General features: G+C 40.2%; 1 protein-coding gene across 1 annotated transcript in view; it reads left to right on the top strand.

The window, feature by feature from the left end:
* The window catches only part of DNAH3 (dynein, axonemal, heavy chain 3), a 249,802-nt gene that overhangs the window by 119,386 nt on the left and 116,987 nt on the right, over positions 1 to 13,429 (top strand). Inside the window, exons 38-42 of the mRNA XM_010837413.1 lie at positions 1,374 to 1,485; positions 3,065 to 3,306; positions 5,891 to 5,991; positions 8,319 to 8,424; positions 12,024 to 12,153. Coding sequence (XP_010835715.1) covers positions 1,374 to 1,485; positions 3,065 to 3,306; positions 5,891 to 5,991; positions 8,319 to 8,424; positions 12,024 to 12,153 — 691 coding nt within the window. The remainder of the gene's footprint in view (positions 1 to 1,373; positions 1,486 to 3,064; positions 3,307 to 5,890; positions 5,992 to 8,318; positions 8,425 to 12,023; positions 12,154 to 13,429) is intronic.

The following is a 13,429-nucleotide window of genomic DNA, read 5'->3' as shown; positions in this document are numbered from 1 at the left end:
AGACATACAGATGGCTAACAAACACATGAAAAGATGCTCAACATTACTTATTATCAGAGAAATGCAAATCAAAACCACTATGAGGTACCATTTCACGCCAGTCAGAATGGCTGCGATCCAAAAGTCTACAAGCAATAAATGCTGGAGAGGGTGTGGAGAAAAGGGAACCCTCTTACACTGTTGGTGGGAATGCAAACTAGTACAGCCACTATGGAGAACAGTGTGGAGATTCCTTAAAAAACTGGAAATAGAACTGCCTTATGATCCAGCAATCCCACTGCTGGGCATACACACTGAGGAAACCAGAATTGAAAGAGACATGTGTACCCCAATGTTCATCGCAGCACTGTTTATAATAGCCAGGACATGGAAGCAACCTAGATGTCCATCAGCAGATGAACGGATAAGCAAGCTGTGGTACATATACACAATGGGGTATTACTCAGCCATTAAAAAGAATACATTTGAATCAGTTCTAATGAGGTGGATGAAACTGGAGCCGATTATACAGAGTGAAGTAAGCCAGAAAGAAAAACACCAATACAGTATACTGATGCATATATATGGAATTTAGAAAGATGGTAACAATAACCCTGTATACGAGACAGCAAAAGAGACACTGATGTATAGAACAGTCTTTTGGACTCTGTGGGAGAGGGAGAGGGTGGGATGATTTGGGAGAATGGCATTAAAACATGTATAATATCATATATGAAACGAGTCGCAAGTCCAGGTTTGATACACGATACTGGATGCTTGGGGCTGGTGCACTGGGACGACCCAGAGGGATGGTATGGGGAGGGAGGAGGGAGGAGGATTCAGGATGGGGAACACATGTATACCTGTGGCGGATTCATTTTGATATATGGCAAAACCAATACAATATTGTAAAGTGAAAAAATAATTAAAAAAAAAAAAAAAAAGAATCCGCCTGCAATGCAGGAGACCTGGGTTCAATCGCTGGGTTGGAAAGATACCCTGGAGGAGGGCATGGCAACCAATTCCAGTATTCTTGCCTGGAGAACCCTCATGGACAGAGGAGCCTGCTGGGCTGCAGTCCATGGGGTCACAAAGAGTCAGACATGACTGAGCAACTAAGCACAGCACACACAGCACAAGACATGCCTGAATGGATTAAATGAAATGACTTAGGTGAATGACTTCATGTTTAGCACATGGAGAGGTACAGAGTAAATAGTATTTCTCATCCCTTAAATAATCAGAAATGCACACATATATTATTATTCATCCAAAAGATATTTAAGCAATAGATGAAAAAAATGACTGTAGCCCTCATTCCTTGTTGACTTCTGACTAATTGAAATTCTGGGAGGTTTGGAATGATTAACTTCTTACATGGTGTTCCCTCCCAGATCTACGAGATGATGCTGGTAAGACATGGCTATATGATTGTTGGAGATCCCATGGGTGGCAAGACCTGTGCTTATAAAGTGTTGGCTGCAGCTCTGGGTGATTTATACGAAGGTAAAACTCACATCCCTGACTTCCAGGAAGAACAGGTGTCCCCACTTAGTTGACTGGTTCCAGAGAGATGATGCTAGGCTGTTAGCTTTGCCATCCCTGGATGGTGACATTAGAGCCAGAAACAGAACATGGCACACAGGGGTCTGCAGGCAGAAAATAAAGAGAGGGAGAACTTCTAACGGGGTTTTATGTGCACCATTAGGATGGAGGAATTTTCTCAAATGCTGAACTGTGGTTTCTCCAAAAGCTTCTCCGTGAGAGGGAAACTCCTGCCACTTGCCTGAACAAAATTGTTCTAAAAACAGATCACTGCATGGTTTCTGTTTTCTTTCCATTCCTTCTTTGCCTCTCTTTCTTTGTCTTCCCTTTCCCTTTTTTTCTGCCTCCCATTCTCCCTCCCTCCCCTCCACTCTACTTCCCTCCCTCCCTCCTCCTTTCCTTCTTTCCTTCCTTTCATTTAATGTAGAAGATAAGGCCTCAGACTTTTGACTCAGACACAGACCTTGGGCAAGTTACTAAATCTATCTTTGCCTCTGTTTTCCCAGAGGCATCATTGTGATAATGGGATCATTGTGATAATTAAATTAGTTCATACAGATAAATAACTTAGCACAGTGTCTACTCAATAAACAAAAGCTATGTCTTTTGCCAGAGAAACAGTTTTGGCGGTTTTCCTTTTATAAAAACACAAAGCTGTGGTTTTGAAAAGCAGTGCCTCGCTCTGCCTGTGTTTACACAATCCCTTCCAGTGTGCTTTGTTTTAATATTTTTTGTAATAACGAGTTACTGTTGGATTTTTGAGATTTTTGTTTTCAGCACTGACTTGACATTAAAAACTAATTTGGGCATTTCAAACTTAAATAGTAATTTAGGTATTGAATATAGTTTAGGAAACTAAATGAAGAGAAAGGAGGCTACCCCGTTGTCTTTGCCTCAGGATTCTGCAGGAACAATTCTTTACTTAGTTCATGGTTCATGCACTCCAGTTTTTCCTTACTTTGAAGGATCATGTAAAAGTGTGGTTACTTTCTGTTATTACATATGATGTACCACCCATTAGCCTGTGTATTCCAGTTCGGTCCTGGTGCTCTATTCTCAGGAAACACTTATTGAGCAATGAAATAAGAGGTTCCAGGGCTTAGCTAGCCCTTCAGATAGAGGAAAAGGAAAGTAACCCTCTTTTACCTGTCAGTTGTTTCCTCATCTCAAGTCAAAACCAAGGTTCTAGGGTAGCCATGAAAGCCAGATACATAAAGAGACCTGATTATATGGCATCTCTCTCCTTTACTGCCCGAGTTATTTTAGGCCCAGACAGACTTTATTTAGATCTGAATGGCTCATTTGACTTGTTTGAAATGAGCATCAGAAGACAATATGGTGAGAAACTAATAGCTGTAATAACCTAACAATTTAAGGCATTGCCTATCCAGTTATTCCAATTTTTACACAGACTGAGTATAAATTTTATAAGGACTGTCCTTGGAAGGCATGCTGATAAATTTGACCTTTTAGATAGCATTGACTCTTATCTAAAGTTTCACCAGAAACTTTGTAACTTGTGTTGCACCTTCTTGTCCAGCCAAACAGATGGAAGAGTTCGCTGTGGAGTATAAGATCATTAATCCCAAGGCTATCACCATGGGGCAGCTGTATGGGTGCTTTGATCAAGTGAGCCATGAATGGACAGATGGTGTCCTTGCCAATGCTTTCCGAGAGCAAGCATCTTCTTTGTCTGATGACCGCAAGTGGATTATATTTGATGGGCCAGTGGATGCTGTTTGGATTGAAAATATGAACACTGTTCTGGATGACAATAAAAAGGTACCTTTCTGATACCACTTTTACATGGATGGGGAATAAACTCTTTTACTGAAGTGAGTGATTGATCACGATATATAATGTATACACTTATTTACACTGAGAATAAATGCCACATAAGAAAGTAACAGTTATCAATTCATGAATTATACTTTTGTTTTTACCTATAGTGGGTAAGTTGAGTGTGTTTTGAGATACTGTTGTATAATTGTTAAAAGCCTTGGTTCTGGCTTTAAATTGGACTACTAGCTCTACAATTGAGCAAGTTGGGCAAGTCACATAACTTCTCTGAACCAATTTCTTCATTTGTTAAAAAGGTAGTAATAAAATAGGGGTGTTGCTAATTAAGATAGTCCATACAAAGCACCTGATATATGGGATGTATTTTGGTTATCCATTGCTGTATAAATAAAGATGCAAACTATCTTAATACTTAGTGGCTTAACTTTGCTCATGATACTGTAGATTATAAATTTTGAAAAGGCTCAAAAGGGCTAAGCTAATCCTCATGATGTCATCTGGGGTGGCTAGGGCTAGAGGAGCCACATCCATGGTAGCTTCTTCACTCAGTTTTTGGGGGCTCTTTCCTCCTTGACTTGTCTGTCTCTCTGTAACTCTCTGTCTCTGTCTCTCTTTGTCTCTCTCTCTCTCTCTCTGCCTCTCTTTCTCTCAAATAGCATCTTATCCTCCAGGCCTGTCCATGTGACTTGGGCTTATCATTTGGTGGTCTTGAGTAGTGGCACTCCTTACCTGGTGGTTGATTTGCAAGAGGCAGGAAATTAAAATCTCTACTTGGAACTCAAACAGCATTACTTTCTCTGAATTTTGTTAAGTCAAAGAAGTCACAGAACCTTTCCAGATTCAAGGAAGTAGAGAAATAGATGCCACCTCTTAATGGAGGTGGGTGAGATCACACTGCAAAAGTACACGTGGGTTAGCAGACATTGCAGCAGTCTTTGGAAGATATGTTCTGCCTACTGCAGTAAGCGTAGTGGCAAAGAGCTTAGTCTCTGGAGCTGGACAGCCTGGGTTCAGATCCTATCTTACCACTCAGCAGTCACGTAACCTTAGAAAAGCTATACCTATACCTCAATTGCATCATCTGTAAAATGAGGATAATAGTGTCTGTGTTATAATATTGTTAGTAAGATTAGATAAATTAATATTTACAAACTGCTTATAATAGTGCCTGTCATGTAGCAAGTGCTATATAAGGGTTAAAATAAAATAAAATAATATTTATCACCATTTCAAAGGAAGAGGTTTTTTTATTTTATTATATTCATTTTTTTCTTCTGTTTATTTATTTATTTATTTTACTTTACAATATTGTATTGGTTTTGCCATACATTAACTTGAATCAAGGAAGATTTCTTACACTGACTATACTGCCTTATCAAATCCAAATATATTTTCCAACTGCATTTACATTTTGCAAGACTGAGTCATGCTCAACAATGGAAAGCTTAATTATCCAAATTACACACATATACTAGTAATAGCATGTTCATAATTTTGATTATATAACATAAATATAGAAGTGAGTTTTATTCCATGATATGGGCTATGTTATGTAAACTAATTGTATACATGTATTGGTTGATCTTGAGATCAGAAGTATAAAGAGTCAGTGAAATTCCTGATGGCTCTTCTCAGCTCTGAATGAAATCAAACTACTGTCACAGCTATGGGTCTATTTTACTTTTCTCGATATTCAGAGATGACACTGTTAGTGGTGTTAGTCCGTAACAGCTATGACCTTTCTGAGGTTGCAAGTAATGACCTGATTACAGATATGTTTGATGTGGGTCAGGTAATTTGCAAGAAGCTCTTTAGACAGAAACTTAGGAGGAGAAACATGGAGCAATGGAATTTCTTCTTTTCCCCTGAGAGACCAAGGCCTCAAGCCATCTTAGGACTTAAACATCTCACTTTAACCCATGTTGGGAAATGAGAAGCAGTGCCACAGACTTAGTGTATATACTCAGAGGCTGTCCTGTATATTTGCACTACTTTCTGTAGGGATATACATGCTAAACACTGGGGCTTCTAATGATCTTTCCATTTCAAAAATGATTTGGAGATATTCTTATCACTCTAACCCTAGACCAGTCCCTGAGGCATTCCAGGAGTCTTTGTGGGAAACTTGAGAAAATAAAATAGGATGCCAGTGTGCAATTAAGTTCTGTTTTAAACACTGAGGAAGGAACCATTAAACTAGCTGTAATCTGATAATTTCTAGATTCTTCATCTAAGGCTGCCATTCAGTGGTTCTCTGACTTCCCTATTTAACATTACATCTCACCAGACACAGGATTCTCCAACTCTCCAAAGCATTTTCATCCTTGTATAGCCTATATATTTTGCCTATCATCTATTCTTCCCAGCAGAATGCAGACCTCAAGAGGACAGGAATTTTTTTGTCTGTTTTATTCTGCACAGCTAGCATCGTGCCTGGCACAGAGTAGGTGCTCAAGAAACATTTGTTGAATGAATTCAAACCATCTCTGTCTCCACTGAGGCCTTTTATTTGCAGATAGATTTCAACACATTTGCTGCCCTCTACCCCTCTGCTTTGTACTTTCAGCTGTGTTTAATGAGTGGAGAGATTATTCAGATGAGCCCTAAGATGAGTCTGATCTTCGAGCCAGCTGACCTGGAACAGGCCTCCCCAGCCACTGTGAGCAGGTGAGTCAGCTTGCATGGGCCCCCTGAGGTAAGGCAAAGCCTCACTAACCTTAAACAGGAGGAAAAGCCACAAATACGATTAAATTCTAGCAGATCACCTATATTACCTTTTGTCAGACTTTGTCATAAAATCAGTCCTCAATACAAAATCAGGCAAACACTTTGGATAAGATGCTTTTGAACTGTGGTGTTGGAGAAGACTCTTGAGAGTCCCATGGACTGCAAAGAGATCCAGCCAGTCCATCCTAAAGGAAATCAGACCTGAATATTCATTGGAAGGACTGATGATGAGGCTGAAACTCTAATACTTTGGCCACCTGATGCAAAGAACTGACTCATTTGAAAAGACCCTGATGCTGAGAAAGATTGAAGGTGGGAAAAGAAGGGGATGACAGAAGATGAGATGGTTGGATGGCATCACCAGTGCGATGGACAAGAGTTTGAGTAGGCTCGAGGAGTTGGTGATGGACAGGGAAGCCTGGCGTGCTGCAGTTCATGGGGTCGCAGAGTCAGACATGACTGAGTGACTGAGCTGAACTACCTCCTAAAGTTGAACCTTCATATACCCTATGGCTGAGCAATTCTGCTTGTGAGTATATACTGAAAATAAACTTGTGCCCATGTACAACAGGAGACATGTACCAGAATTTTCAGAGTAGCACGATTCACAATAACACTTAGAAATGACCCAAATGCCTATTAATAGGAGAGAATTAGAAAGTATAATAAAATCACAGAAGGTAGTATTTGTATGTCATTCAATATAAGTGAACTGTACTGATAAGTGTCTTTATAGATAAGTCTTAATAAAATTAAAGATAAAATCTAAGCAGTATTATATATAAAAGTAAGCCTGTAGGGCTTTTCTGGTGGCTTAGTAGTAAAGAATCCACCTACCAATGCAGGAGACATGGCATTGAACCCTGATCTGGGAAGATCCCACATGCCCCAGGGCAACTAAGCCCTAGTGCCTCAACTACTGAGCCTGTGCTCCAGAGCCCAGGAGCCACATCTACTGAAGCCCGCATGCCTAGAGCCCACGCTAGACAGCAAGAGGGGCCACTGCAATGAGAAGCTTGTGCACCGCAACTAGAGAGTAACCCCTCACTCGCCACAACTAAAGAAAAGCCTTCACAGCAACGAAGACCTAACCCAACCAAAAATAAATAATAAATACTTTTTAAAATGCAAGAAAAGTAAGCCTGTAATATTACATGCAGCATAGTATCCCCTTTTAAATTATTAAAACCAACTAAACAATTAAATATGTGTATGTATATAAAACCATAAGAAAGTAAGAAATCAAAGGACCAGTGAATGTGAGATTCAAGATTCTGTATAATCTAGGTGGGGAAAGCCAGGGGGATAGGATAAGGGAGACTTTATAATTAGATAAAGGTTATTGTCAAAACCGTAGCTTCTGTCTGGGTGTTGGGTTCATGGACACTGATTACATTATTGAAAACAATTAACTAAGAAAGGTCATGCATGGGCTAATGATGAGTGTGCCAAGGATAATAATCCAATCATGTGCCTCCCAGTCCACAACAAATAAAATAATAAAATAAAAATAAGCTCACATTCCCAAAGGCAATGTAAGGGAGTAGAAAGAGCACATGGCAAGTTAGACCAACCTGGGTTCCCACCTTGAACACACCATTTGCTAGCTGTGTGACCTCTTCCAAGTCAATAAGCCTCTCTGATCTAGTGTCTCCTCATGTCTAAAGTGTAAACCATAAAGAGGAATATTTAGAAATGAAGGCCATTAAGACTTGGCATAGTGGCTGACACATAGTAGGTGCTGAATAAATGGTAGCCAGTGTTAGTAACAAAGAGGAGTGTGCCTAGATATAACAGAATGGGGAAAAACTTGCTAAATACAATGTTACATGTCAGTACATGGTAATGTACTAACATTATGAAAATTATAATAGTAGTTTTCATTAAGAGTGTTCCATATGCTAGACATAGTGCCAAATTCTTTACTGGCCTTTCATTTAACCATTATAATAATCTTATAAGCTGCTTATTTTTTATATTCTTCAATTTACAGACAGGGACTCAAATTCAGAGACAGAAAAGAAATTTTTCCGATGTCACTCAATTAGTAGGATCTGGGGCTGAGATTTGAATACAGGTCTCTGATTCTCAAGACCCCACTCTTAGCACTGGTCTCAACCCTTTCCTGGCAAAATCTGTGCATCTTTCCTTTGGCTTGGAGCTGGTGAAGGTCTGTGCTCCAGCCCAAGCTCCAGCCTATTTACCTCACCCCTATGTGCTTGGGAGCCCAGTGTGAACCAGGATGGCCCTCTGTTTGTGCTTGCCAGGTGTGGGATGATCTACATGGAACCCCATCAACTAGGCTGGAAGCCCCTGAAGGATTCCTACATGGATACCCTGCCTTCCAGTCTCACTGAGGAGCACAAGGAATTGGTGAGACCCTCTGGTCCCTTTCCTTTCTGTCCTTCCCTGTCTCCCGACTCCTCATCTCAAAGGCCTTCTAGGATCGTTTTCACGTTCATAATTATGGAAGGCAAGGAGGGGCAGGAAATTCCCTGATTGTCCCCAATTACCTTGCTTTCTGGCTTCTTGCCATTATTATTTTATTTTATTTTGCATGTGGAGCTGGAATTGTGTAGTCAATTTCTGCTTTCTCTTCCATCTTCTCCATTACTTTTTGACTCCTCAGTGGAGAATTCTGGCGCTTGAGAAATGTTCTATATGATTACTGGGATGTCACCCCTTGACCCTTTGCCCACCAGCAGAAGTGCCTTTGGAAGTTGCTCTAGAGGTGTACCAGGTTATGAGATCTGTGTTCTTCTTTTTCCTGCCACTTCCCATCCCCTGTAACCTAGACTCCATACCTCCTAAATCTAGGGAGCTAAAACCAGTGAGAAATTCTCTTAGTGCAGCTAGCAAGAGTGTCCATTTTCTTCTTCCTTCCCTAAAAGAGGTGTGAATGTTCAGGTTAGATTAGAACACACGCAGATGATGAAAGTAGAAAGGAAAAATGGGTGCTTATGGTACTTCTTGCCTTTGGCTGCATTAACAGGGTTGCCTAGTAAAGTTTCCCATGGAAGAAGCCAAGAAGGATTTGAGTTAGATTCTCTTCTCACTGTAGAAATGCTCTGGGGATCTGCGTAGGGTGGCCCCTTTCCTATCACATTTGTATACATGTACTATGTACATGTCTGTATATACATGTATGTACTGTATACATGTACTATATACATATATATAATATACATATTATATTTATATATAATGTTTATTTACAGACACATGTCCAGATGCATAGTCAGAAGCCAGTCTACACATGCACAGGAAGCCTTCACAGATTTCCCAGTGTCCTCAGTAGTCTAACTTCTTACCAGGACTTCTGAGATTGTGATTCCACCCAGCCTGCCCCTCCAGCCTCATCACCTACACTCCTCTCAGGCTCAGCTTATTACCTTCCAGCCCTGGGGTCTTGTTTCCATTCCTAGAAAACCCCAGATTTTACCTCCTCGAGGTTTTTGCACTTTTTATTCCTCTTTCTGGAAATCTTGCCCCATTTAGTCTCATAAGGGTTGATTCACCTTTGCCACCCAGGTCTTAGCATAAAGCCCCACTTCTCCAAGAAGTCTTCCCTGACTACCCTATTAAACCCTTCTTGTTTTATCCGATTGTAATACATTTATTTGTTTCCTGCTAGTACATTCCAGGATTTGTAAATACTTAAGTCATTTCCTTGCTTGTTTAATTATTTATTGTCTCCCCTGCCCCTGAGACTGTAAACCATGAGAACAGAGACCTTGTCTCTCTTGTTCATCATTTATCCTTAGCGCCTATCACACTGCGTGTAGTAGATGCACAATAAATACTTGCTGACTGAGTACCACATATCCAAGTACTCATACACAGTCATTGTTGTTGTTTAGTCACTTAATCGTATCCAATTCTTTGCAACCCCATGGACTGTAGCACACCAGGCTTCCCTGTCCTTCACTATATCCCAGAGTTTGCTCAAACTCATGTCCATTAACTTGGTAATGCCATCCAACCATCTGATCCTATGTCACCCCCTTCTCCTCTTGCCCTCAATCCTTCTCAGCATTGGGGTCTTTTCTAATGAGTTGGCTCTTCACATCAGGTGGCCAAAGTATTGCAACTTCAGCTTTAGTATCAGTCCTTCCAATGAATATTCAGGGGATTTCCTTTAAGATTAACTGTTTTTATCTCCCTGCTGTCCTAGGGACTCTCAAGAGTCTTCTCCAACACCACAGTTCTAAAGCATCAATTCTTTCGCACTCAGTCTTCTCTACAGTCCAACTCTCATATCTGCACATGACTGCTGGAAAAACCATAGCTTTGACTTTATGGACCTTTGTCAGCAAAGTACTGTTTCTGCTTTTTAATACACTGTCTAGGTTTGTCATAGCTTTTCTCCCAAGGAGCAGGCATGTTTTAATTTCATGGCTGCAGTCACCATCTGCAGTGATTTTGGAGCCCAAGAAAATAAAGTCTGTCATTGTTTCCCCATCTATTTGCTATGAAGTGATGAGACCGGATGCCATGATCTTAGTTTTTTTAATGTTGAGGGTTTTTTAATTTATTTTTTTATTGAAGGATAATTATTTTACAGAATTTTGTTGTTTTCTGTCAAATCTCAACCTGAATCAGCCATAGGTGTACATATATCCCCTCCCTTTTAAACTACTCTTCCATCGAATGTTGGGTTTTAAGGCAGCTTTTTCACTCTTATCTTTCACCTTCATCATGAGGCTCTTTAGTCCCTCCTCACTTTCTACCATTAGGATGGAGTCATCTCCATATCTAAGACTGATAATATTTCTCCCGACAATCTTGATTCCAGCTTATGATTCATCCACCCCAGCATTTCTCATGATCTACTGTGCAGATGTTAAATAAGCAGAGTGACAGTATACAGCCTTGATGTACTCCTTTGCCAATTTTAAACCAGTCCATTGTTTCATGTCCGGTTCTAACTGTTGTTTCTTGACCTGCACACAGGTTTCTCAGGAGACAGGTAAGGTGGTCTGGTATTCCTATCTGTTTAAGAATTTTCCAGTTTGTTGTGATCCACACAGTCAAAGGCTTTAGCCTAGTCAATGAAGCAGAAGTAGATGTTTTTCAGGAATTCTCTTGCTTTTTCTGTGATCCAGTGAATACTGACAATCTGATCTCTGGTTCCTCTGGCTTTTCTAAATCCAGCTTGTATATCTGGAAGTTCTTGGTTCATGTACTGCTGAAGCCTAGCTTGAAGGATTTTGAGCATTACTTCCTAGCCTGTGAGATGAGTGCAACTGTGCCATAGTTTGGACATTTTCTTTAGCATTGCCCTTCTTTGGGAGTATACATAGAAAAGCATCTATACATTTATATATGCACACATATCCACATATAATCACCTATGAGTGTATTTATTTAATGATGACCTGCCTACTTACAAAAAAAATAACAAGGTAATTTTCAGTAGGAGTCACAAAGCTTAAGAAAAAAACACTAAAGAGGAGAAAATCAAGCAATTTCTTCTGAAGAGTAAATGGGTAGGGAGCAGAGCCAAGAGACAAGAATCATCATACCCACGAGTAAGTATGTACATACATACATACATGTGGGGAATTACTGAAAATAAGCCCAGACCTCTCAGTGTCCACTTTCTACAGGAGTCCTGCCTTATAAATACCAGTCAGTCATTTCCAAATCAGTTGTTTAGAATTCCTAACATTTTTCTATAGAAAAGTCAGATATAGTGGCTCCTGGAACCTAAAACTGTTTCATGCATCCTATAGCTGACCCATAGTGGCTCCAAGCTTTTCTTCCATATTCAGCTCAGTAGAACGGGAGGAGTGGGCATAGTCAGTGGACTGCACGTTAAATAGAAACTGGGGGCACAGGTCTTGTTGCCTATGGATTTTCTTCACTATACCTAGACTCAAAAATTATCAGTAGTCTTATCTTCAGCCTCCTTGAGGTGTACCAAGTTCTTAAACACACTTGTTAACGTCAAATTTTACTTATACTCTTAGGTCAATGACATGTTCATGTGGCTTGTCCAGCCCTGCCTTGAATTTACTCGCCTTCACTGTAAATTTGTGGTCCAAACATCTCCCATCCACCTTGCCTTCTCAATGATGAGACTGTACTCCTCTCTCCTTGGTAAGTACTTCCCTACAATTCTTAAGCCAAACAAGGGTATGCCTTGGCTATTTTTATGCTCCCATCCCTGCTAGTCCCCCCAGAAGTTACAATGAGACCAGCATTTTGGTCAAGAACAAACAAGTCTTTTGAGTGTACGTAGTAGAGTTTGCTGGAAAGAGTCCATATATTTTGGCTTAATCTTTCGTTGACTTCCTGGGTATTCTTGTGCAAATTAGCCCATTTTTCCTCAGGCTTAGATTCTTCCAGACAATGGGAATAATAATTCCTGTTCCTCTTTACCTATCAGGGACAGCCTGGAGGAAAATGAATTTAGATGGCATGTGTAAATGTGTGTCAGAAAAAAGATTCTGAAAAGAGTAAAATAAGAAGTTGTCCCCAAGTTAAAAAATTTACATTACAAAAAATCTGAATTCACAAAACAAATACATACACTATAAGAAAAATGATCAATTTAGTCTCCAAAACTATGGAACTACTCCAGGACATGGAGAACCACTGGTTTAAATGAATCATTGTTTTAAATGTCCTGGAGAAGTTCTCTATAGCTGTCTCACACAAATCATATTTCACAGAATTCTACTGGAAATGACAGAATATATGTTAATTTGGAGAACTTTTCAGTTCAGTTCATGTGTCCGACTCCTTGCGACCCCATGGACTGCAGCACTCCAGGCCTCCCTGTCTATCACCAACTCCTGGAGTTTACTCAAATCATGTCCATTGAGTCGGTGATGCGATCCAACCAACTCAGCCTCTGTCATCCCCTTCTCCTCCCACCTTAGCATCCACATATAAGTGATATCATACAGTATTATCTTTCTCTGTCAACTTATTTCACTTTAGCATAATGCCTTCCCAGTCCATCCATAAAGCTGCAAATTGCAGAATTTCATTCTTGTGTATGGTTGTATATTATTCCATTATGTATGTATACCACATCTTCATCCATTCATCTTTTGATGAACACTTAGGTTGCTTTTATATCTTGGCTATTATGAATAATGTGGCTATGAATATTGGGTGCATGTATCTTTTTGAATTAGTGTTTTTGTTTTTTTTCAGTATATATCTAGGAGTGGAACTACTGAGTCATCAGACAGTTTAGCTGCTCAGTCGTGTCTGATTCTTTGTGACCACATAGACTGCAGCACGTCAGGCTTCCCTGTCCATCACCAACTCCCAGCTTGCTCAAACTCATGTCCATCAAGTTAGTGATGCCATCCAACCATCTCATCCTCTGTCATCCCCTTCTCCTCCTGCCCCCAATCCCTTC

The sequence above is a fragment of the Bison bison genome, unplaced genomic scaffold (assembly GCF_000754665.1).
Source record: "Bison bison bison isolate TAMUID 2011002044 unplaced genomic scaffold, Bison_UMD1.0 scf7180017864072, whole genome shotgun sequence".
Lineage (NCBI taxonomy): Eukaryota > Metazoa > Chordata > Mammalia > Artiodactyla > Bovidae > Bison > Bison bison.
This window is presented reverse-complemented; position numbering and strand designations above follow the sequence as displayed.